Raw genomic sequence first — 26,587 nt, forward strand, 5'->3', positions numbered from 1 at the left:
TAATTTTTATGATGGAAACTTAGCCCCGTGGGAGAGAGAGAAACATAGGGGGATAGAATGGACCCTAAAACATCCCACTTGAGCAGAGCTGGGGCCACTGTACAATGAGTGGGTCTCCTTCAGAGCATGAAAGCACATTTTGGTTTGTAGTGTATGTAAACTAGTGTTCCCAGCTCTACAGTAGCTTAGAATTAAATAAGTTGTCAGATGTGTTAAGATATTTGGGTATATCAGAAACTAGCCGAGAGTACTTCTCAGATATGTAAAGTGTGATGAAATATAGAAAGTAATGGATGAGAGGAAAATGTTAATTTTAAAACTAAAAGATGACATCCTGCTGATTTGAGCTTTTAATATAATTCTGGGGGAGGTCCCCCCCGACTAGGAAATTCTGAGAGAAAAGAAGAGTTATGACCAAGTAAATTTGTACAATTGCTTTATATATCAGGGGATCTTAACCCAAGTTCCAAAGTACCCTTAGAGGTCAAACGAATGGGTTCAGAAAGCCATTAAAAATTCAAAAATTACATTAAAAAATGTGTGTATATGAGGGGTCATAGTTCTTATCAGATCTTTTTAAAAAGCTAAAAATCAGTGACTGTATGCTGCCAGCTCCCAAATTATATAGATTTAACACAAAGCTCTTGACTTAAATATATAGCCACTTATTAGATATCTTCACTGGGTCGTCCCACAAGCATCTCAGACTTAATAGATCTGAAACTAAACTCAGTATTTCTTCTCACACCTGAAACTTTCCTCCTCTTCTCTGTGCTCCCTGTAAATGAATGGGCCATTATTTCCCCAGTTTGCAAGGAATACTCTAAGGTGTTATTCTTAATTTTTCATTCACCTCAGGTCCTCTTTCCTAAATCCAGTCAGTGATTAATTCCTATTGATTCTACCTCTTTAGTATCTCTCACATCTGTCTATATCAGTTAGTCTTCACTGCCTCCCCCTCCCTTCAGTCCATCATGAACGACCAGTGCCTCAAACACTTTCTAATAATCACTGTGCCTCCAGTCTCGTCCCTGCCCAGTTCATTCTTTAAACTACAGTCAGTGCATTTTTGAAAACCCATATCTGATCTAGTCCCTTTGCTGCTTAAAATTATTCAGCTTCTCCATTCCCCTTGAAGAAACTACAGCCTCCTTACCATGGCCTTTGAGGGCATACTGCGCCCACCCTTGTCTGAGCAGTCTTCATCTCAAGCTCTGTGTTTTGGCTATTCTTGATATCCTTCAATGTCTTGGATGTGCCAAGTGCTTTCTTTCTTCTTAGCCTTTGTGCATTCTCTTCCTCCAGCCTCACATACTCTTTCTACACACACGCATGCCATCTCAGCTCTTACCTCATCCCTCATTGTCTGGCTGACTGTTCACAGACCATCTAAAGCTTTCCCTTACACTCTGTTGTACTCTCTACCTACACTCTTACATGGCACGTTATCTTGTCTTGTTTACTCTAGAAGGTTTGAAATGGAAGGGAACCCGACTATCCTACTCTCTATTGTATCTCCTCTACTCTATACCAGTGATTCTCATGGTGTTGTCCTCCAACCAGCAGCATCAGCATCATCTGGGAACTTGTTAGAAAAGCAAGTTCTCAGACCCCTCCCCAAACCTGCTGAATCAGAGACCCTGGAGGTAGGACCCTGCGATCTGTGTTTTATCAAACCTTTGAGGTGATTCTGGTGCATAATAACATTTGAGAACCATTGCTCTATGCCAAATTTGCCACTTAGGAGGCTCTCGACATTTGTTGAGTGAGTAAAAATAATTCAGGATTTTTTTTACCCACAGATATTTATGCATTGTTGCTATTAAATGCATAGCCACACAGTCTCAAAGGATGTTGCTAAAAGGAGCTATGTATCACACATAAAGCAGCTCTTACTTCTTCACAGAGATCCCTGGGTGTGAGGTATCTGCATATGAGACTGCAGTGTCTTACCCAGCCTGTGTCTGATGGTCAATGAGCCAAATCTTTGAAGGGTTTCTGTCTCTTCTCTGGAGAATGGATGTAGAGGTAGAAAATATTATGTGAGTCTTCTCAGTGATGACTATTTTATTATTATCCCATTTTATTTTTCAACAAATATTTATCAAGTGTGGGTTCTGGGTAGAATTTCTGGCTTTGTCACTTAAAATGTATGTGACCTCAGGCAGCTTGCTTACCTTTTTATGCCTTAGGTGACTTATCTGTAAAGGGACAATGATAGTACTTCCCTCATGGGTTTTTAGAAAGTTAAAAAAGATAATATTTGTAAAGTGCTTAGAACAGTATCCAGCATAGAGTAAGCACCCACTAAATATTTTCTATTGCTGCTATATGTCAAGTGCTGTCTCCTAGGTCCTGGGATAGAGTGGTGAATGGGACAAAGGCCTTCCACTCCTGGAGTTTACATTCCAGCCCATTATAACTATAAAGACAAAAACATATTTTTGTTCCCCGGGAGTTATATTAGTTATAACTAATATAATTAGTTATATTATAACTCCTTCTTTCTTTCCATGTCACATTTTCTTTGTGCCTTTATCTCAGACTCCTCCCTTTCCTCGTATTCAGTTTCCCTGAATCTCAAGTCTACTTCCCAAGTTGAGACGTTCTTGTCCTTTCCTCTTGAGCCTTATTGCCAGGGCTATGGTCGGGTCCTCATTTCCTTTTTCTTGAACTTTTGTCATAATCTCCTCCTAACTTTTATTTCTGCTTCTGGACTGTTCTCCCTACAAGTGTCAGATTAATCCCTCTGAGCATTTTTCTCTTCAAAAACCTCCTGCTTTTTTTCACCCAATGAAGTACAAATTCCTTAACAAAACCTAGAAAGTGCTCCAGAGTCTGATCCCAACTACCTTCTAACTCCTCGTTCAAATGCACAGGTTGTAACAAGTCCTGTGCTTTCTGACTTGACTCCTTTCTATAACAATGCCCTTCCCCATTTCTACATGTCCACATCCTATGTACCAATCATTCTTTCAGTGAGCATCTATTGAGGACTTATATATCCAACACTGTATTAGGCCACTGGGAACAAAGATGAATAAGAAATAGTCCTTACCCTCAAAGGGCCAGCAAGCTAATGGAGAGGCAGACAATAATAAATAAATAAATAATAATAATAATAATGCAGGAAATACATACAGCGATAGCAGATCTGTACAGATTATGAAAAGAGCACAGAGAGGGGACACATAACCTACATTCAAGCTTCAGCTTACCTCTCCCTGCTTCAAATTTCTTCTGATTCCTCTATAATCAGAAGTAATCTTTTTTTGTGTCATTGAATTTCCTTACCATAAATTTACCACTTCTACTTTGTTTAGTAGATGCATACATATATATTAATATATTTTTTCTGTTAGACTTCTAATTCTGGGAAAGGTAATATAGATTAAAGCAGTGGTTTTTAATCAGAGGCAGTTTTGCCTCTCAGGGGACATCTGGCAATGTCTGGAGACATTTTTACTTGTCGTTAACCGAGAGAGGGTGGGTAGGTAATGCTACTGGTGTCTAGTGAGTGGAGGTCACGGATGCTGCTAAACATCCACACAGGATAAATGTGCACAGGACAGCTCCCCATAGCAAAGACCCCAAATGTCAATAGTTCTGAGGGTGAGAAGCCCTGTCTTAGAGGATAAGAGCATAGCTCTGGAGCTAGACTTTGAATCCTGCCTCCGCCACTTAACAAGCTGTGTGACCTTGGGCGTGTTACCTCCCTTTCTGTAGTACTGAATGAACTAAAGCGCATGATGTAAGCTTGACACACAGTACCCCTTATGTACATGCTATCTATTAATATTCTAATATGTAATAATATATATTAGTATATGATAGTAGTATTGTTGATACCAGGATGACATATTTGTATCTTACCAAAATCCCTAACTTAGTGACTTTCAGAAAGAATGTTGAATGACTAAATGGATAGTTAACTAGCTCTTCTATAAATGCATATTTTCTAGAACTAGCTCCTTTGTCTTTTCATAGAACCCTATGTATGAATCATCATTATCAAAAGCACCCACCTCTACAGGAAACCATCCTGGCCTGCTATACTACTGCACTAAGGGAGGGGAAAAGTTCATCTCTGTGCTGTCCATCAGGTACAGATAGGTACCGAGGGCTTTGATATAATAGGGCCTAATCAAAGATCACAAAACCAGAAATTCCCTGGGAAGCTAAATAAATAAGCAGTAGAAGTGAGAGGCAGATCAAAACTTTTTTTTAACTTCTACTGCCTGATTTCTTTCAGGCCTTGGGCTTGTTGATCTCTTTAATAGAAAGTATTTGTTAGTTGGACTTTGGTGTGAGCCATCGTATTCTCCTTTTTTTCTAATTAAATGGATAATATGAGAACCAAATACTTACCTGTTTTTGAATAACCCTTCCCTGAATGACCTTTCTCCTTTCTATCAATGTCTGTAAGTAGACGACAGCCCGTCTATTGCTCTTTATCGTCCAGATGAACTAAGCGCTCTCAGTGACATGGCAGCGTTACTGTATTACTTTAACTACACCCCCGTGTCACTGGTGTTTATGCCTGTGTATTTTCAGGCTTCACCAACAGTAGAAACGCTTAGCTTATGAGTAACGTGTATGGAAGTATTATCCACTTTTAGTCTATAGGTGATTTTGAAATAAATGTAAAAGTAAAGCATTTTTCTTTGTGTTCTAAGAAATATTTCTCTAATATTAATAATGTTTCTCTAATCTTAGGTACCAGATGGTATTATTATACATTATTTTAACAAAGATCTGACATACCTGGAGTTATTTCTTTAACAAAATTTTAAATGATTTAAAAATATTATTAAAAGTTTCAAATCCATAAAGCGCTATCCTAATAAAGTAGCAATTACCATTTTTGTATGTGTTTTCTATATGTAGATATTTCATATCTATATGTATTAAGCAGGGTTCTCTAGGGAAAACAGGATCAATAGGATGTGTATGTATGTGTGTGTGTATATATTTAAAGAGATTTATTATAAGAAATTGGCTCATGCAATTATGGAGGCTGACAAGTCCCAAGATCTGCAAGGTGAGTTGGCAAGCTGGAGACCCAGGAGGGCCAGTAGTATAGTTCTAGCCTAAGTCCGAAGGCCCGAGAACCAGAACTAATGGTGTAGTTCCAGTCTGAAGGCCAGCAGCCTCAAGACCCAGAAAGAGCTGATGGTTCAGTTCACATCTAAAGGCAAGAAAAAGCTGATGTCCTAGTTTGAAGGCAGTCAGGCAGAAAGAATTCTCTCTTACTCAGGGGCAGGTAAGCCATTTTGTTCTATTCAGGCCTTCAACTGATTGGATGAGGCTCACCCACATTAGGGAGAGCAATCTGCTTTACTCAGTCTACTGACTTAAATGTTAATTTCATTTAAAAACACTCTCCCAGAAACACCCAGAATAATGTTTGACCAAATATCTAGGCATCCCATGGTCCAGTCAAGTTGGCACATAGAATTAATCATTACACTGTATACATAGATGATCAGCAAGTGTACAATTTTATAACCTAGTTTTAAGAATTATGTTACTAATTTTATATAGTCCTGTATAAAAATTATTAATATATAGTAACTCAGCATATTGTGAAGTAAATATAATAAAGAATCTTAAAGCACTGCCAATATCTCAAAGAATCACAAATCAAAGTTAATATATTAAAAGAAATATATTTGAGTATGCAATTAGTACTTTATGGTAAAGCTATGAAAAATGTTTTTCATATATGAGGTTCTTTGAAAAAGTGTTCACATATGAGGTTCTTTCAGAAGAAGTCTAAACAGAAATATGATAGAAATAGCCTGCACTATGCTGTCTTGAATTCATGAATATTTAACTGAATTCAGCAGGCATATATTGAATATCTACTACATACAAATTCTTTGTTAGTTGCTGAGAGGAATACTAAGATGTGTAAAAAAGACTCCTTCAAGGAAGACAGACAAGGACACATCTGAACTGTATTACCGGTAGTATTGTTAACTGTTTTTGCTAGATACAAATGAAATATAAGTGTATCATGTAAGACAGAATGCTTTACCTTGTCTGAGAAGAATTATATGGCATACCTAATAGATAACGTCGTCTCTGGACTATCAGTAATGGGTAGGACTTTTATTGACGGATGAAGAAAGAAATTCTTGGTAGAAAGAACTGCTCAAGGAAAGTTGGGAAAAAGAAAGATTTATTTTGCCAACAGAATTATCTAGTAGTGCTGAAGTGTTTAGGCTGTGATAGGAAAGGAGTGATAACAGAAGGAAAACTTAAAAATCTGTCTGGAAAATGGAGGTGCAGGCAGGTCACAGTTAGCCTCGCAAATCATTATAAAGAATTTGGATTTCTTTAAACTCGAGAGCCATGAAAATATTTGAAACAAAGAACAACTTTTCTAATCTGTAATTTAGGAATAATTTAGGAGGCTATATGAGGAGTAGATCAAAGTGCTGTGAGATTGTAAGGATACCCAGTTTTATATGTATATTCTTCACCTATTTCTAAAGAGGATTTGAGACAGTTTATAGAATTAAAAGATAAAAGTGAGAATATGTGAAATAAGTGAAAAGAAAGGCAAGAAAATAAGATGACACTCGAATAAGATTAGTGCAAAAAAATGCAAATAGTGAGACTATGCAATATTGATAGAGATGGGCTAAAAGTTTAGCTCTGATTCTCTTAATGGGAGGGAACATGGAAAATGATTACTTACTAACTTTTCACACTTTCAGCTGATAATCTTGCTTCCTGTTTCACAGGAAAAAGTAAAAGCAATCAGGAGAGACTTTCCCCCGGGATCCCACTACCAGATTACCCACATAAATTCCCGTATTCTCCGCCTCCGTGCTACAGATGAACTGTCAGTGCTCGTCTGTAAAGCCAACCCCTTCATTTGTGCATTAGCTCCCACCTCCTCCCACTTACTCAACAGTCTTCTCCCCACAATCTCCACTCTCTCCTGCAGTTCCAGTTTTCCCTGTTGAATCATTCCTATCAGCATAAAAATATGTTGTTAGTTTTCCAATCTTTAGGAAGCAAACAACGAAAAGAAATCTTTTTTGACCCAGCTTCTTTTTCCATCTACTACCACATCTATTCTTAGTAAGAAAAATGCTAATCAAAACTGCAATGAGATGTTTTCTCTTTTCCAATTTGCAAAAATCCAAATCTTGGTGACACATTCTATGGATAAGGCTTGTGAACAAACCTCTTACCTGTTGCTGGTAGAAATGCAAAATGATACAACTTCCATGCAAGGGAATCTGGCAATATGTATCAAAACTACAGATGATCTACCCTGTTATCCATAATCTCAGAGAATCAATTCAAAAGAAATAATAGCAAAAGGTTGGGAAAATCCTAATTGCCCGTTAATAACCAATTGGTAAAATAAACAGTGCTACAGCCACAAAATGGAGTTCTGTGCAGCAGTGAAAAAAGATGAGATGATCTCTAAGCACTGATATGGAAACATCTCTCTTGTTAAGTTAAAAATGCAAGGTGCTGGGCCGGCCCCGCGGCTTAGTGGTTAAGCGCGCGTGCTCTTCTGCCGGCGGCCCGGGTTCGGATCTCGGGTGCGCACCGATGCACCGCTTCTCCAGCCATGCTGAGGCCGCATCCCACATACAGCAACTAGAAGGATGTGCAACTATGACATACAACTATCTACTGGGGCTTTGGGCAAAAAAAAAAAAAAAAAAAAAAAAGGAGGAGGATTGGCAATAGATGTTAGCTCAGAGCCGGTCTTCCTCAGCAAAAAGAGGAGGATTAGCATGGATGTTAGCTCAGGGCTGATCTTCCTCACCAAAAAAAAAAAAAAACAAGTTGCTGAGTAATGTTTGAAGTTTCTGACGTTTTGTAAAAGAAGGGGAAAATAAGAATATATATTCATATTTGCTTGAGTTTATATAAAGAAACTTTAAATAAGAACTAATAAAAATGATTACTCATAGAGGGTGGGCTGGGGAATTGGGAAACAAAGTCATTTCTGATCATTTCCAGTCTTATTTTCTGTTTTAAGCTCTCACTTTTATGCAAAATATGAAATGATGATTTTCTCAATTTGTGTTATACTTTCTTTGGAATGAAAAGTCATGAATATATAGTATTTGCTAAATTTTTAAATTCTATTTTACCATAAAATGACTTTCTTTAAAAAATTCTATTCCTAGATCCATATTTATTCTCTTGGAATGACATTGTATTGGGGGGCTGATCATGAAGTACCTCAGAGCCAAGTAAGTCAAGTTGTCACATTTGTACAACTTCACGCTTTTTTAAAAAGCTCTTCCACATATTCGTGTGTTCTACAGCATATGTCAGGCCCACCAGCATTCCTGTGCTGGTGTTCACATTAGTAATGTCACACTCTCCAAATAAAATAATAACAAAGTACTAAAAAAATTATTTTTCTTAAAATGTGCTTAGAATTATAGCAGTCACTACCCAGGTTTCAACAATTCAGTCTGTGAAATGCAGTGACCTCTTCAAAAATTAAAGCCAGAGAGATGGGAGTCCACTTCATTTGTTCTAATTTAATGACTGATAACAGGGATTGTAAGTGTTTTTGATTCATTCTTGAACTGAAATGATAACTTTTTGATGCAAAAACTGTAAGAATAGTAGCTCTAACTATGTCTCAAGTTTATACTTCATTACTTTTTCTCTTTTCACTTCAGAATCGTACTTCACTACCCCTGCAGCCACAGACACAGATATTACAGTAACACTTTCTGAGGTCTTAGGTTCTGATGACCATTGAGCTGTTTCTAGTCTTTATTTTCTAAATAACTCTGATTCCTGAAGACCCAATATAAGCATAGTGGTAAATACTAATCAAAAATTTAAAAATAACTATATTTCATCAAAGCAAAGAAATAGCATATAGAATTAGGTTTTATTTTAGGCATTTAGAAGTTAAAAACAAAAATAGGTGTGTTTTTTAATCAAATTGAGAAGTAACAAGCATTTTAGGCTTTTATTATAGAATTCAAATGTCTTAAGATCCATGCAAGCTGAATGATAGTCTTCAACTTGGTTTGGTCTAATTTTACATCATGAAATATACTGTGTATTTACTTTCTCTCCTCAGTTTCAATTCTATAAATATAAATGAGAAAGTTAAATTCTTACTGGAAATATTGGTGTCATATGTTATACAACCTAACTTACATGTAAAATGTGATCACAGCCTGTAATTAACACTTCATACTCTTTTCTGGTAACTGAAAATAAAGTCAATATCAATAATGTATAAATTGGTTAGCTACCAGAAATCATAATCATTTTGGAAATATTTAATATTAATTCATAAGTATTTATTAAGCACCTACCTTGTGTTAGATGCTGTACTAGACACTAGGAATATGATGACTCATTCCTGTGGAGTCCATTCGTGGGTACAGACAACTAAATAACCAATTACAACACAATCCAATGAATGCTGTGTTAGGGAAAATGGAGGTTGCTGTAGAAAACCTGAGTTGGAGCCTCTAACTAGACTTGGAGGGTTGGGATAGACTTTTTAGAGGACATTGCATCTAAGCTGAGATCTAAAGGATGACATAATACCCACATGAATGAAAGTAGAAGAGAAGGGTCATAGGGAAAGCGTATGTTGAAACTTGAAGTGGATGTACCAGTTTCAACTCCCAACAGCCGTGCTCCACTCCTCTCCAATGCTTTGTGTTATCAGTCTTTTTATTTTTCACCATTCTGTTGAGTGTGTGGTGGCTTCTTTTTTGCAGTTTTAATTTGCATTTCTTGGTATGCTTATTGGACATTTGGATTTAATATTCTACAAATTATGTCAGCTAATTACCAAAAAAATCTCACATTCTGGCTTCTCTGTTTCACCAGCCTAATGAGAACTTACATTTAAAGATCTCGAGTCATTGCAATATTTGAAGTCTGTTCTAAGTTTTCTTGAGAGTGTCAAATTATATTTAATATATATTGAATAGATTACATTTCATTGAATGTTAGTAAATTGTTTATTCCCCCAAAATGGTATATATATAGTAACTGCTTACCAAAATATTTGAATAACCAAAGAATCTCATTTCTTTATCATACGAAAAACCCCCAGAGTGTTTCTATAATACTTTCTATCTTGGGAGATGTATGTTAGTCATCTTCTGCTAAGAATTTTTTTGGATTATGAAAAGGTAAAATGCAGTAAAATATATATGCCACTAGATGAAGAATTCATTTCTTCTAAGTATTTAAAGTGTGTTTGGTGTGGTTCCTCTGACTCCTGGGATAGCTTGTCTCCTGTTAGATAAGATTTACTCACACTTATAAACATGGCTTTTCCTTCCTTTATATTCAGCCTATCAAGCTTGGAGATCATCTCAACAGCATCCTGCTTGGAATGTGTGAGGATGTTATTTACGCTCGGGTTTCTGTTCGGACTGTCCTGGATGCTTGCAGTGCTCACATTAGGAACAGCAATTGTGCCCCTTCATTTTCCTATGTGAAACAGTTGGTAAAACTGGTTCTGGGAAATCTGTCTGGGGTAAGCTACAGCTCCTATTGGTATATAGAGTCATAGTTTAAAATTTAGCAGCATATCACAAAATTTTCTTTAAAGATATTATATAGGTAGCATTTTCTCAATGAAGACCAGGAACAGGAGATCGAATTTCTTGTTCTAATGTTGTTTATTTGAAACAATAGTTAAAATTTAGAAGCCCAGTACAATACCTGAGTCTCCTAGATTTTATGAGAATTAGTCTTTTTTTAAAACTTTATTCCAGTGAGTATCACAGAATCACAGCATGTTAGAGTTGAATATATCTACTCTTGCCTCCTTTCTTACATCTTTTCCTAAGGAGCTTTTAGCAAATGGTTCTATCTATTGTAAAAAATGCATTGACATGCAAAATATGGTTTTAGAATTATTTAAATGCACTTTTTGTTGCTTTATACCTGTTCTTGGCTACTTATTTTTCTGGACCCCTTAGGTATTCGCAAAACCCTTCCCACCTTCTCCGGACACTGGCACCTGGTGTGTAGAGGGGATGCATGCTGGAATCTCTGCTAGATGCCCCAAAACCTGAACTCTTTAGTTTTCTCTCTTGTCTTTGATATGAAGAATCCCAAGAATAACAAACTCTATATCTAATAGTCCTACCTCTGTATTTCTTAAGCTATATTCTATCCTATTTGTCCATTTTGGATACTCCTTGGTTTTCAATATCTGATCTAGATCTAAACTTTATCTGCTCTTACCCTTTAGAGTTATGGTACCTGAGTAGTAGTCCCTCTCCTTTGTGTGGACTACAAATTTGCCACTGCCACACAGTGTTCTTGATGACTTCCTCTTAATTCCTCCCCTATAGGGGTTTAGTTCTGCTGTCTTAACCAGGATGTTGTGTGGCTGGCAGGGGTATATCCAAATTCCACGCACTTTGCCAGTTGGTAAGGAACACACTTATAGATTCTTCTAGACAAATGGTTTGTAAGCTGTACCCCTCGGAGCCCTTGTGGTCCTATAGTGAGAGGAATGAAGGTAGAGAGGCTAAGTGAGTGGGGTTCTTGGCTCATTTCCCCTCAACTAGAGTTACTCCAGTTTGATTTGATTTGTTTATATTCCTGCATGTGATTTTTTTTTTAAACAAAGTTAAAGCTATTAAAAATCTCTGAAAGGCCTCTATCCAGACAAAAGTTTCCTACATATTTTCCAATATATTTTTGTTTAAAAAAATTCCTCTATGATCAAATAAGCTTGAAGAAAAACTCTTTAAGGGAAGTTAAATATAGTTTGACTGCAGAACTTCTCAGAGTCTTTAATACACTAGACCATATTACTAACCTTCAAGAGGGATAGACATATAGGTGAAACATTTCCCAAACTAATTTGGGTCTTTTTTCAGAGATCTTCTCATAATACTAATGTTTTATAAAACTCCCTTTGAGAAATGTTGATCTGTACTAACTCCTTCCCTTTATAAATAAGGAAATTGAGACTCACACAGCTTACAGGACTTACATGTCCTATTAGTCTATCCAGGGATCTTGCTATTACACCATGCCTTCTCTAAGACTTTTGTCCTGTTTGCTGATTTTACTCCTGTAGTAAAATGGCTGGAAATATATTTTTCTTCTGTCATTCCATGAAGAAATATTCCTCCATAAAATTCTATTATCCATCCAATAATTGCCTCTATTAGATAAAAGATCTCCATCCCTTTAAGTTTAGTATTTAGTTCAATTTATTACAATAGCTGTATGTTGCTCATCTACGTATAAAACCTGTGCTAGGTACTATAGGAGATACAAATTTGAATAAAATATTTGCCCTACCTTCTAAGAGCTCTCCCTTAAAGTTCTACAACCATTTGCTTAACTATGAAATGCAAGGAAAAGTATGAAAAGTAACATAGTAAAAATTTTAAAAGCTATGAGAGTTTGAGAGGAAAGGATACAAGTTATGACTGCATTGAAAAAGAGCACTTCAAACTAGATCCTATAGACTAGATCTAGCAGTAATCTAGGCGGCAGGAAGTAAACTTGAGTAAATCCTGTGAAATAGGAAAGATCAGGGTATGTTGGAGAAACAGATGTAGGGTGTGTTGTGGGGTTGTTTGGTGGGAGAGAAGAATAGAAGGGTCAGTTGGAATCGGCACATAGAGATAGAGAGCCTGCCTTTCCAGAGGCACATTTCTACCAAGTAGAAGCAATAATGCTCCCCTCACTTTTTATGGCTCTTGCTGTTCTCCTACACATCACTGGACAGAAGTAACTCCAACAGCTACCGGTTTTTAAGTATTTACATTGTGCCAGGCACTGTGCTAAATGGCTTATGTGCTTTTTCACAGTTACTCATCATAACAACCCCAGGTTACAAGAGATAATTTCATCTTTGTTTCAGAGGTAATGAAACTAAGACTCAGAAAGATTAAATAAGTTGCCCATGGCCACACACATGATCAATGACAGAGACACAGTTGGAACCTGGATCTCTGAGACCCCAAGGCCCATGCTGGTAGCCGTTATGCTCCTCTGAAGCTGTTGTTGCTGCCAGTAGCTGATAGAATGAGTTAGTCTTTCAGTGTGAGATTCATTCTAAGTGACTATAATTCTCACTTACTTAAAATTAACTAGTATAGAGTAAGTCAGCAGGCCAACTGACTTGTCCTGGTTCTTCCACTGATTTAATGTTATAACATCTTTGACCTCAATTTTGCTTATCTGTAAAATAGGAATAATCCTACATACCATCCACCTATATTATTGAACAGCTGTGAAGATAATTATTTCAATGTCGATGAGCTGCTTCAAGGTCCTTAGAAGTTTTCTATTTCTCCCTTTATCTGTAATATGAGAATAATAATAATATCTACCACATGAAGCTTTTTTTTTTTTTTTTTTTTTGTGAGGAGATCAGCCCTGAGCTAACATCCGCCAATCCTCCTCTTTTTTTGCTGAGGAAGACGGCCCTGGGCTAACATCGGTGCCTATCTTCCTCCACTTTATATGGGACGCCGCCACAGCATGGCTTACCAAGCAGTACTTCGGTGCGCGCCCGGGATCCGAACCAGCGAACCCCGGGCCGCCGCAGCGGAGCGCGCGCACTTAACCGCTTGCGCCACTGGGCCGGCCCCCCACATGAAGCTTTTTTGAGGATTAAATAACAAAGTATGTAAAGCACTTAAAGTAGTGCCTGCCTTATAGTAAGTACTAAATAAGTGACAGCTATTATTAATAGTAGTGTCAATGCAGGGATTCCCAAACTTGCAGGATGCTGTTTATCTCTTCAGTTACTGACAATATAGTGCAAAATGGACTAATATCATTTTCATAATTTAAATGATTTCATTTCAGAAATATTTACATGTAAGTCTTATAGGTAGGAAACATATGCCTTGAAGATACTACCTTAAATGAATATTTATTTAATCCATACTCAAACAAGTTTCACTAATGGAGGAATATTAAAACGTGTGGGTGTATGTTAACAGATATGTATGCATGCTCTTGGTGCCAGGTTTAAGTAGTTTCTCTTCACCATTCTCTTTCCTTCTATTTATTTCTTGGTGTTTCAATTCTAATTGATCATCTGAATAAACCCAGTGTTCTAACTTTTTATCCCTTGCAATGTGGAATTTGATCTAATTTGACATACTTTATTTTAAACAAGTATCCTCGATTAAAGGGTAAAGTTATTAAACTTTAAGACTACTTAAACATATTCTTACAAAGGGGTCTCAAAAGAGCATTGACTTAAATTTAACCATCATCCCTCAATATGTCCATTTAGTTTAAAGCATTTCTCAGATGTGTTTTCTGGCAGGTAAAATCTAGAGAATTATTTTTGAAAATAATTTAAATTAGTACCCTCAATGCATAGTTATAATCAGAAGAAAGCTTTATTATACCAGAATTAATATGGTTGTAAAATTGTAATCTAATTTGAGAGATGAAAGTAGTTACCAGTTTAGAAAAAAAGAATACTTCAAGTTTGCTGTTTTTAAATGGAACTCATTTTAACTACTTTAATTAGGCTAACTTTGTTCCCCAGTTAGCAGATGACTGTGTGATAACTGTTTCTTGCCTTTGATTTCCTGAAGATGAATTGGCCAGAACTGAGCTACGTAAATTTTATCCAAGGAATACAAATTAACAATAGCAAATGTGGAGCGTCTTTACTTAATGCTATACTCCAAAAATTGTCTAACTAGTGTCATTCTGTAGACCTTTACCGTGAAAACAAAAGGGAGATTCTTTTGTCAATCTTGGTTTTTGATTACCTGTGTGCAGACGGATCAGCTTTCCTGTAACAGCGAACAAAAGCCTGATCGAAGCCAGGCTATTCGAGAGCGATTAAGAGGAAAAGGATTACCAACAGGTAAGAGTTCATTAGCAGGAAGTTTTAGATTTTAACCTTATTGCATTGTTTCCTTTATGAAATCTTACTTACCTGGCTTGGAAATCTGATAATTGTGACCATAATTAGAACACAAGTGTCCAGAGTTGGAAGCAGGGAAGAGTTGGAAGCAGGGAACAGACAGGAACACTAGCTCTATTAATATATAAATCCTTTAACGTTGTGCAGAAAACGTTATTAGTAGAGTCAAAACTCCCACAGTAAATCATTTCCTTTCCAGTATTGTTGTTATAGCATTAAATCATTTATTTACTTTATCATGGTATTTTATATTAAAAATACTTTTTAAAGCAAGACAAAACAAACACATACATGTTTATGAACATGAATGCTACTGAAACAAATGCTTCAGGAAGCAACATTTTATTCTTACTGCACTGTTATTTTCTCTTCTGTTTCTTTTTTTTACTGCTAGTCACAACCCACTAAAATGATTTCATGAGCAACTAATTTCATTACTTGCAGTTATCAAATACTATCTTAGGTTATGTAATGTTCAGTAAATAAAAATTGATGAAGAGTGGTTTTGCTAGTTGCCAATAGCATTAGATAATTATGTATCCTATAGTAATTTTTAAATTGATCTTTTAAGGAACAAATAGAATTTCTAAACATGAGAAATGAAAGTAAAAAAATAATTTTATCATGAAGATTTATTTTTCAGTGTTAAGTTTCAAGCTTGTCTTATTTATAAGATGAACTTTTGCTTTTGATGATTATCTTTGTTCTGTTTACTTCTCATCAAGCAATATTGATAATTATGATAATCTAAACATTAACAAAAATATTTTGTGGGTGAAATATTTTATTGTCTTAAATCTTAGAGCTGGGAAGAAGTAAATTAAATATTGCTTAAACATATTCTGATGAAACATTCTAATTGATATAGCCAGACTAAAAAGCTAACTTTTTAATTTAGTCAGATAATCAGAGCACAGCTGTCTTATTTAAAACCTATGAGAAGCTCTCATTGTGAAAACTAAATATAGACACTTGCTTATCTGGATCAAATGTTTTGCAGAATTCAGAACTCTCATATCTGAGAGGGAAGAATGTGCCCTAAGAAGTGTATTGCTTGAGAAGTCAAAGAAAAGTAATAAAATCGTTTCTAAAGGAGTGATTCTGTACTGGTGCAGTCACTTAAGTGTCTATTTTGGTACTCCCTTTTGCTTCTTGTGAATAAGGACTATTTTTCTGAACGTTTAGCTTTCATGTCATCAATATAATCAATTTATTTCTGGTTACATCAGATTCCTTTTCTAATACATATATTATTAGTTTATGTGAGGGTCAAGAAAAAAAATCAGAAGGCAGACTTTGTTTAACTTAGTTTTTACGATGCTTTAATGGCAATTTAAAAAGTATTTTTAGCCCTTTCTTGTAAGTGTTTCCTTATTGTACTTACGTCCCCATGTATATAGACACACTTTCCTCTTGTAGGTAAAAATCTGTTTCCCTTTATTTTAAAACAATACTAGGATTTGAGATTAAAACTATACTAGGACTTGAGATTTAGAACTATATCAGGATTGGAGATATGATATAGTATGAACCTTGGTGCTAAGAATAGCAGTACTTTGTTAATCCATCAAATTGTCAGTCAGTCTCCTGTTTTAGAACTGAATAATAATAGAAAATTATAGATGAATGTCAATAGAAAGCCAGAAGAGTCTTTTTCAAGGAGATGAACACTTTAATAAGTGAACGTTACATTCAAGAGAAATGATTTCTGTTTCTCTTATTTATCGTCTTTCTAATAATTTTATTCATTTATTTTTCCCCCAAAGCCCCAGTAGATAGTTGTATGTCATAGCTGCACATCCTTCTAGTTGCTGTATGTGGGACGCGGCCTCAGCATGGCCAGAGAAGCGGTGTGTCCGTGCGCGCCGGGGATCCGAACCCGGGCCGCCAGCAGCAGAGCACGCACACTTAACCCCTAAGCCACGGGGCCGGCCCTATTGTCTTTCTCGTTTCTGCCTCTCTGTCTCCCCCCTACCCCCCACCAGTCTCCCTTCTTCCCTCCCTCTCAATCTGCTTCTGCCTTTCTCTCTCCCTTCCTCCTCACTTCCTTATTTCTCTTTTCTGTTCTCTCTCTAATCTCTGGAGTTCCTTTCTGTCATCTGCTACTATCATTAAGTGGCTGTGTTGTGGAACTGAAGTTGATTTGCTTGTTACTTGTTCACTTAGTAAATATAATGTTACATTGTTAATTATTAATTTTTAAACAGTTTGTGTTTTTTTCTAAGAGGAAAAAAATGTTCCTATATCTATCAAGACCTCCATTCTATCCCTATCTGTCATGAATCTATAGAAAAGAAAAAAGATCACCTGCCATATTTAGTTTATCAAATTATAAAGACTGTCAAGTATTAACATAGTTTAGATTAAATTACTTTGAATGATTCAGAGTCTTATTGTAACAGACATTAATTATTACATAATATTCTAGAGGTAGCAATTAGAGATTGAACTGAATCTGTACCTACTCTATAACATACCTTAAATAGCAGGTTATTTACTTGTCATTTACATACATACATATATTTTCAAATAAAATCCGTATACGAAAGTAAAGCTTTCTGGACATGTAGATGCTAAGGATAGGGAAAACCTACTGTATTAAGCACATTAGTTTTTATAGGTATTAAATGAATATTTGTTGATTGATTATGAGAAAAAGTTTTATAAAAATATTAGATATAATAATACATTTTTAATACAATTTTTAGTGGTTTCATAAAGAAATATGAGACTCCATGATTCTTTTTTTTTTTTAGATAACCTATTTTAAATGTTAAGTTGTGTGCAAAGTGAAAAGAAAATCTGTAATTCACTAACCGTAGTTGGCTCATATTATTAGACTATTTTCTTATTATAACAACAAATAGAAGTCTAAAACCCAAGTATTAATGCCTTTTATTTGTGACTTTGTTTTTATATTAAGACAGATTTAGTATTATTGTCTAATAGCTCTTTAGAATTCTTATGGCTAATAAACTATCCAAATGCAGATCATCTAGGATTGACTGTAGTGACTTGAAAAAATTAACAGAGAAATCTTTGAATAGACTGTCCATTGATTTTATTCTTCAGTAGTCATATCTCTTTATTGGAGAATAAAATCTCCTCTGTATCTAAACTAAGAGAATTTGTAAGGAATTACAATTTGTCACTCAGGATAAACCAAATTTTGTTTATGTTTCTATTTTGGGTAGAATTACAGGTCCTTATACTTAAAGAAACAATAGCCTTTTTGGAATCAAGTGTAATGGAAGAGATTCCTCAGCCCATTTTAGCAATAGTACTGCTCAAGGGTTTTTTAACTAATTTATAAATCCACATCTCAAGGACAGAATCAACATAATATACTAATTATAACCGTTACCAGACAGGAGCAATTAGCAGCTAGTAGTCAATGGCATATACTAATATAATAGAAAAACTTTAAGATTAAGCAAGATTACTTTGTGAAGAAATATTTTTCTAGGACACTGGGGTTATTTTTGGGCAGTGCCAGTTCTTAACTATCAATGGTCCCTTGCAGCAAAGCAACCTTGTCATACTACATTAGTAGTAAAGCGTTCTCTTTGATGCAAACCAACCTAACACCTTTATGTAGTGATAGCTTTAGTTTATTAGGCTCCTGACCACAGTTTTCAGTCAAGAAGAGGTCATGATGGGCAGTGAGATACAGAATTAGATAAAAGAAGTAAGCAATTTTAGGAATAGTGCCTTGTGTCCAAGTGATTTGATTGTCCAACTAAAACTTAATAAAATTTTTTATCTATGAGTAAATGACCTTAAAAGGTCTCTCCTTATATCTTACCTTGAGATCTCTTACAGAAGCTAAGCCTAAACTAGTGGGCTGTCTGCCCCCACTTTGTTATTTAATGCTTCGAGTGCTGATAAAATGGCTTCACTAAGCAGAAAGAAATCAAACATTTCCTGCCAAGCTCAAGCTGGAAACCTACACCATGATCAGATCAGCATGATAGTGCTCCAGAACTTGGACATATTGATAATATCTTGTTTCTTTTTTTATGTACTTGAACACATTTGTGAGGACAGATGAGGAATCGAGAGCCTCTTTTAATGCTGAAATGTCATTTTCAAGTTAGCTTCTAAGAGATGCTGTGAATTTTTTAAGTCTGTGTGTGAGAGGAAAGGTAAATGATGACATCCAATTAAGGATAATGTTAATCATATATGACAAAAATAGTTAACACACAACGTACTTTACAAGGAAGATTTTTTCAATTTAACTAAAATAAATGGAATGTGTTTTATTATGAAGACTTTTTATGTTCTTCTTTTATTCTTAGCTTTTCAAAGTTTTGTTTATTGTTCCCCATTTAGTTTTTAGCAAAAAATGTACTCTCCAAAAGGAAAATGTTTAAATTTGGATGCTTAATATTTATGTAATCTAACATTGTCTGTAAACTCCTTTGGACTCAGAGCCTCCTCAAGAGATGGAAAGTCCACCTAGAGTCACTACTTATCCTATTTTGAATAATTTGATTTTTTATTACAGAATCTAAAACTTTTGTAGGAGATCTTTTGATTTCTGGTTCCATGATTTCCTCTCAAAAGAGCTCTTAAATACCCCCTCAGTAGATAATTATATTCTGAGAAAAAATAAAACAGAAATAAAAGGGAGACAAAAATTTAGAATTTTGTGTTGCCCTTGTTCAGAAGAGCTCATAATAGTTCATATGGATTAGTTCATTTATCCTATCATCTCTCAGAAGAAGGCATAACAAATTGTATCCACATTTTTGTAGATGAAGGAAGTGAGAATGAGAAACATGGAAATTAGGTGCCTTGTCCAAGCTCATGGGTTGAATGGTAAAGCTAGAATTAAAACCCATGTCTTTTGACAGTAATCTTTCTGGTAGATTATGCTACCTAAATTGGCTTAAAAAGGTTTCAAAAAGTTACGTAATCAATCCATTCTACAAGCATGGTTTTGGAATCTCTTTTATCAGGAATTGAAAATATAAAACCAAGACGTGGTCCCTTATATTGTATTATTGTTCTAGTTGGGGTTGGGGGTGGGAAAATGACTGGGAGTGATGACAGATATATAATATAATGGATAATTTTAAGGCAGTGAAAGAAATGTCCTAACAGAGGTCCAGCATGCTCTGTGAGTATAGTGGAAGGAACTACTAGCTCTGCCAAGATGAGGAAATATCAAGGAAGGTTCCACCTGAAATCTTTTAAGAGTAGCTCCAATGGCATTGTTTTCAGAAATAACATGAGTTTAATTTCCTGTGATCAAAATGGGTAGTGAGCACGGCTATTAAGTGTACTTACTTAATGATTTTGGTGCTGTTTATTGCCTGTTAGAGAAAATAATTATAATAGTTTGAGCACATGTTTAGAAAGATCTGGAAAGCAGTTGAAGAAAGTGCATTTTATCTAGTCTCAAACACAGTTATTAAGTAAGTGGCACTGGTGTTAACAACGGTACTTGGTTTTCACTGGTCTAACAGACTTAATAAATGAGCCGAGAATTCCATGTTTCTCCTCACTTATGTGGCCAGATTCTATGTTTGAACTGTCATTTTTTTTTTTTTTTGTGAGGAAGATCAACCCTGAGCTAACATCCATGCTAATCCTCCTCTTTTTGCTGAGGAAGACCGGCTCTGAGCTAGCATCTATTGCCAATCCTCCTCCTTTTTTTCCCCAAAGCCCCAGTAGATAGTTGTATGTCATAGTTGCACATCCTTCTAGTTGCTGTATGTGGGACGTGGCCTCAGCATGGCTGGAGAAGCGGTGCGTCGGTGCGCGCCCGGGATCCGAACCTGAGCCGCCAGTAGCGGAGCGCGAGCACTTAACCGCTAAGCCATGGGGCCGGCCCTGAACTGTCATTTTGAGTTCCCAGATTAGTGAAATTTTCTCTCTAGTGCTTTAGCGGCATAACGCAACCATGACACTATATTGCTATATGTGATGCTATGTATGTTTTATCCACCTGTGAAGTCTTAATCAGGCAATTACATATTTAGTTGTGTAGTTGAAGATAGTGAGCATCATTCACATGACAAAATGCATTGAGACTCCTGCCACTTAGAAATATGTGATTTAAGAAGGATGTGTTGGTACCAGCTGAAATCTACCTCTCTGTGTACCTACCTAAAGATGTGTCTCCTTTTTCCTCCAAAAAACAAACAAAAGCAGTCCTAGGCTAATAGATCCACTGGAGAAACCATTTAGCTCAAAACATCTCTTTCCTACCACTTCCTTTCTCTTCCTTCAAAAGGGTCATGCAGACTCAGTTTCTCACTTTAATGCTTGTGTGGCTCAGAGCTCTTACAATTTTACTTGAGACCATCTCTAACAAGTATGTACGTATCACTTTGAATCTTGTTTCACACCCCACAGCTTTTGCCTATTTTCCTCAGTATTATCCTTCCCCCTCCCCTCCTTCCTGTCCCTCTCCTCTTCCTATTTCACCCTTCCTTTCTTTGTCATATTGGCTACCAGAGGAGACCTTAATTATGGTTCAAAATCATCTTTTATAAGGAATAGTCATGAGATTTTAAGTTAGTTATCATAATGTGATTTTCAAACATATAGAGCAAATTGAGCCATAGTTAAATTTGGCGTATTTTGTAGAAACAGAGTAGGAAGTTAGTGCAAACTTGTAAATGAATTATTTTCATTATAATTTTGTGCTGCCTTACAGAATTTAAAATGATAACTTTCTGGACTTTTAATAAATATGAACTGAAACATTTTTATATCTACTTATTTGCTTAAAGACAATAAAAACCTAGCATTTATAAAGCAGTAGTTGTCCAAGAGCCACCTTATTAGCAATTAGTTTTAAGCCTCATATGGCTAGTGAGAAGACATGGCTCTCCTAGGACACCGTGGCCCATTAATATATTGTTAGTAAATACTAATGACCCAAGAGAGAATGATAAATTTACCTGTTACAAATGCAATGGACTCATGATACATTTGGAAAGTGATCTATTTCAATAGTGCTCAGGGTAAGCTTCACTGAAGAAGTCATATTTAAAGGAAAACTATAGGATAAAAAACAACTAACCATAAGAAAGGTCGGGAGTAGACTATTCAGGGTAGAGAAAACAGTATGTACAAAGGCCCTAACATAACAAGAGAGCTTAACAAATAAAAACAGTGGCCTGGAAAGAATAAGAGAAGTGGAGATGAGACTAAGAATGATTCAAGTGGCAGACCTGCAAGGAGTCTAGATTTGATGTAGAGTGTAAGAGTATGCCTTTGAGACTTATTAAACAGGGTGTAGCATTGTGGAACTTATACTTGAGAAGGTCATTCTGGCTGCTGAGTGGAGGGTAGTTGGATGAAGAAAGAAGCAGCAGCAGCAGGCCTATCTGGAAGGCATTGCCGTTATCTAGCCAAGTGATAATGTTAATTAGGAATCAGGCCAGGCCAGTGGAATTGGAAATAATCACATGGGGTAAGATATCTTTGAGCATTTTAATAGCCAGCACTTTCTGATGGATTTTATTTGGGGAATAAGGAAGATGAAGAATTTCAGGATGGTGCCCATATCTCTGTTTTGAGCAATCACTTGGATAATGGTGCCACTGATTGAAATTGGAAAGACTGGGGTAGAATGAACATCTCTGGATGTGCAAAGTAAAAGATTAGTTTTAAGCATGTTCAGTTTGAGGTGCTTCTGAGATATACTAGTAGAAGTTCCAATTATATAAGATTGGAGCTCCCAGAAGCGATCAGTGCCAAGAATATAAATTGGGGAGTTGTCAGTATGCAGATAATATTTAAAGCCTTGGTAATAGATGAAATTGTATAAGGAAAGAGTGAAAAGATAGGGTTCTAAAACTGATACTTAAGGAAATCCAGCATTTGGATATCCAGTAGAGGAGGAAAAAGGAAAGACTAAGAATGAGCAGTCTGAGAAGTAGGAGGAAACCAGCCTTGTAAAGAGAGGAAAGTGGTTCTTTAAGGGATTGTCATCACTCTCAGCCAGCCCTGGTGGTCTAGTGGTTAAGATTCAGCACTCTCACCACCACCACTGGTATTTCAAATACCAGCAGGGTCACCTATGGTGGGCAGGTTTTGGCGGAGCTTCCAGACTAAGACAGATTAGGAAGAAGGAACTGGCCACCCATTTCCTAAAAAATTGGCCATGAAAACTATATGAATAGCAGCAGAGCATTGTCTGATACAGTGCTGGAAGATGAGAGGATGGTACAAAAAGACCAGGGAGGGTTCTGCTCTGCTGTACACAGGGTTGCCAGGAGTGGAGTCAGGTCAAGGGCACTAACAACATCCTTATCAGTTGTTGTTGAGAAATAAGTAAGATGTGGATACAAAAGCGTCCATTGGATTTGGCAATGTAGAGGTCATTAGTGATACATGATGAGAGTTGCCAAGGTGTGGAGGAGTTGGAACTTGACCAATGTGGGTAGAATAATGAATGGGAAGGGAGAAATTGGAGACAGCAGTAGCTAGAGGGAAATGTGGTAACAGGGGAGAAGTTTGGTTTAGTTTTGTTTTTATTATGGACATATTAGGAGCATGTTTGTATACTGATGGAAATGACTCAATAGAAAGGGGGAGTGATGAAGATGGAAGCAGAGTGGGGAGAAGTTAACCAAACGAGTAAAATCCAGGGCTGGCCCAGTGGTGTAGTGGTTAAGTTTGCGTGTTCCTCTTCAGTGGCGTGGGGTTTGCAGGTTCGGATCCCGGGTGCGGACCTGCACACTGCTTATCAAGCCATGCTGTGGCAGGCGTCCCACATATAAAGTAAAGGAAGATGGACATGCATGTTAGCCCAGGGCCAATCTTCCTCAGCAAAAAGAGGAGGATTGGCAACAGATGTTAGCTCAGGGCTAATCTTCCTCACACACAAAAAAAAAGGAGTAAAAACTATGATAAAGTCAAAGGAGGGAGGAGTTGAACACATTGGGAATTGGCCTTCAACTAGTAGGAAATTTCATCCTTTGAGATAATAGGGAAAAGATTTGCAGACATGAGTAGATGTGTAGAATTAGTCATGGAAAAATGAGAAAGCTCTCTTGTGACAGCTTCTATTTTCTAGATGGAATAAGAGATAAGATCATCAGATAAAAGAGAGGAGGGAGTGAAGGTGGGAAATTTGAAGAATGAGGAAAAGTGAAGCAGTCATTGTGGAAAGTGAGTGAACGTACTGTTAACACATGGTGTTGAGTGCCCAAAGTGGTTGACCAAGAATTGATGGTGTTGCCAAAATACCTACTTGTTTGATTTTCTTCAAGTTTTGACTGCTTGTTCGTAGTCAAGGTAGTAAAAGAAAGCAGATTGTTGAGTTCATCTATGGTTGTATGATTGTTAAATCCTTTCCATTCTTATTTTTTATCTAATATATTCTATCAATTTTCAAGAATATCCTGTTCTCTATTTATTAATAAAATTTTAAATTGAGTTTCAATATGTGGTTTGTTTAAGAATGTAATTTACCCCTAAAATCCTGTAACAGACATATGTTTATCAGTTTTAAATTATCTTACATTAGAGCTAGAGTCTGTGACAATCTATGTGTCTGCATGTGGTGTGGTATATTTCTCAGTGTTCTTTATGATGTGCCCCAAATTGATGTTATCCTTATTTGCACTTAAGTGGATCCATATTTAGGGGAAGATGAGTTGAAAGAAAAGCAAAATGCTTGAATCTAATTCTCAAGTAAGCGACTATTTGTTGCCATTCTAAAATGAATTCACTTTTCTAAGATTTTTAAGGTAAAATTTGTTGTTGGGGAATTAAAGCTTATAGTTGTTACTCTGGAGAGGCAATTGACTACTTTAAATGAATTAATAAGCGATTTATTATTACTAGGAAGGTTTTAGTCTTTATTTTATTTTATATGTATACATAGCAAATAGGTTATCAAAGAGGGATCACAGAAGGTCACACAGGGAATCTTCAGTGTTTATGGGCTATTGGGTTAGAAACTATAAAATATTTCTGTACATTTCTTTTTTCAATAGTGGAGCCATATATTTATGATTTTTTTTGTTGTTGAATCTATGTATTCAAAAAATTAAGTTCTGGTTGGGCATTTTTGCTGTCTCAATTCATTTACAGACTGCTGCCTTACAAAAATTAGAAGGCTTACTGGTTTTAACTACATCAAAAACTAAAGAATAAATAAGAATTGGTACTTGATTCCAGTGGCCAAATAGTGATGTATTGTGTTTGAGAGCAAAAGCTATTTTAGTACATGATGGTCGGCCATGGAAAAATTAAATTTCTTGCATAATTTAGACACAGATTATCTGGATTTTAAACACAATCAAATTTTATGAAAACATATCTAATCATAATAAAACTTGGACATTTAAGAATTCCAAACGCTGTAATCATTTTTATCCAGAATTTATCAAGAATTCTTTGTTTCTTCCTTAAACATATTTATTTAAATGACCAGAAAAGAGCAGGACATTATATTGAAGTAATACATATTTGAATTATACCTTTAGAAGTTAAAGGAGTACACTGTATGTTCTATTATTACCCCAAATCATTTCATGGATCATTAATATTCTACCAAACTGAATAGTATCAGAAACTTTTATCTATGTTTTAGAACCAAATAATTCACCTTTGTTGAATGTAAACTACTACTACTCAAAAAAGTAAGCTCCATATATAGTTGATTTCATTAGATGAGAAACAATGGACTACGAAAAGTTATACAAACGTGGGATCTATTTCCATTTCCACTATCACAAGCACCACCATTCCATTTCATCTCTGATCCTCCACTTAAAGAATTTAGAAAATTGCCACCGCTTTCATTGTCAATAGTAAGGTTACACTCCAGTTATTTTCTAAAAATTCTGTGCATACATGATAGATTCTTATCATTCCAGGAAGAAGCTCTACTTCTGATGTACTAGACATACACAAGTCTCCATTCTCTCATCAGACCTTTCTTAACAAAGGGCTTAGTAAATCAATGGGAGTTCTGTCCATCAGAGACACACAAGATGAGCAAGATTATTTCAAGGACATTTCATCAGATAATAATTCTGGACACAAAGATTCTGAAAATACCTGCTCCCCTTACCAGTTCAAAACTAGTGACGCAGAAAAAAAAGCTACCTCTGACATTGATGTGCTTCCCAAGAAGAAGATTTGGGCTTCATCCATGGACTTGCTTTGCACAGCTGACAGAGACTTCTCTTCTGGGGAGACTGGCAGATACGGACACTTTCTCCCTCAGGGAGTAACAGTGCGGACTTCAACTACTCCCAGAAAAAAGGAGGCAAGATACTCAGATGGAAGCATAGCCTTGGATATATTTGGCCCTCAGAAAATAGATCCAATGTTTCACACACGAGAATTGCCTACCTCCTCAGCAATATTAAGTGCTTTGGACCGAATCCGAGAGAGACAGAAGAAACTTCAGGTTCTGAGAGAAGCCATGAATGTAGAAGGTTAGTAATTTTGGGTTATGTTTGAGAGCAAATTGAATTGAAATATTTAAAATTGTGTTTTGAAATAAAGAAGGGTTATTAAACCATTCTACAAGTCTTATTTACCCTGGCAAACCTTTGTACCCAAGTTAGTCTCTTACTTCTCTGTTGGTTTCTATTCTCCCTTCCACCAAAACCCTAATCAAAGTACACACTGCTTTCACAAAGTCATCCCTACTGTGCATGCCCAGTCCTGTCGCTTTATAGTCTCAATATTTTGGGCAGT

General features: G+C 36.1%; 1 protein-coding gene across 12 annotated transcripts in view; it reads left to right on the plus strand.

The window, feature by feature from the left end:
- PTPN13 (protein tyrosine phosphatase non-receptor type 13) overlaps window positions 1-26,587 on the plus strand; it is a 206,755-nt gene that overhangs the window by 81,170 nt on the left and 98,998 nt on the right. For 10 of the 12 annotated variants that reach the window (XM_058547446.1, XM_058547449.1, XM_058547451.1 and 7 more), the window contains exons 4-7: window positions 8,166-8,231; window positions 10,325-10,510; window positions 14,758-14,845; window positions 25,756-26,322. In XM_058547446.1, coding sequence (XP_058403429.1) covers window positions 8,166-8,231; window positions 10,325-10,510; window positions 14,758-14,845; window positions 25,756-26,322 — 907 coding nt within the window. The remainder of the gene's footprint in view (window positions 1-8,165; window positions 8,232-10,324; window positions 10,511-14,757; window positions 14,846-25,755; window positions 26,323-26,587) is intronic. The other 2 variants (XM_058547456.1, XM_058547452.1) reach the window with 2 other exon arrangements.

Source organism: Diceros bicornis, chromosome 8 (genome assembly GCF_020826845.1).
Source record: "Diceros bicornis minor isolate mBicDic1 chromosome 8, mDicBic1.mat.cur, whole genome shotgun sequence".
Lineage (NCBI taxonomy): Eukaryota > Metazoa > Chordata > Mammalia > Perissodactyla > Rhinocerotidae > Diceros > Diceros bicornis.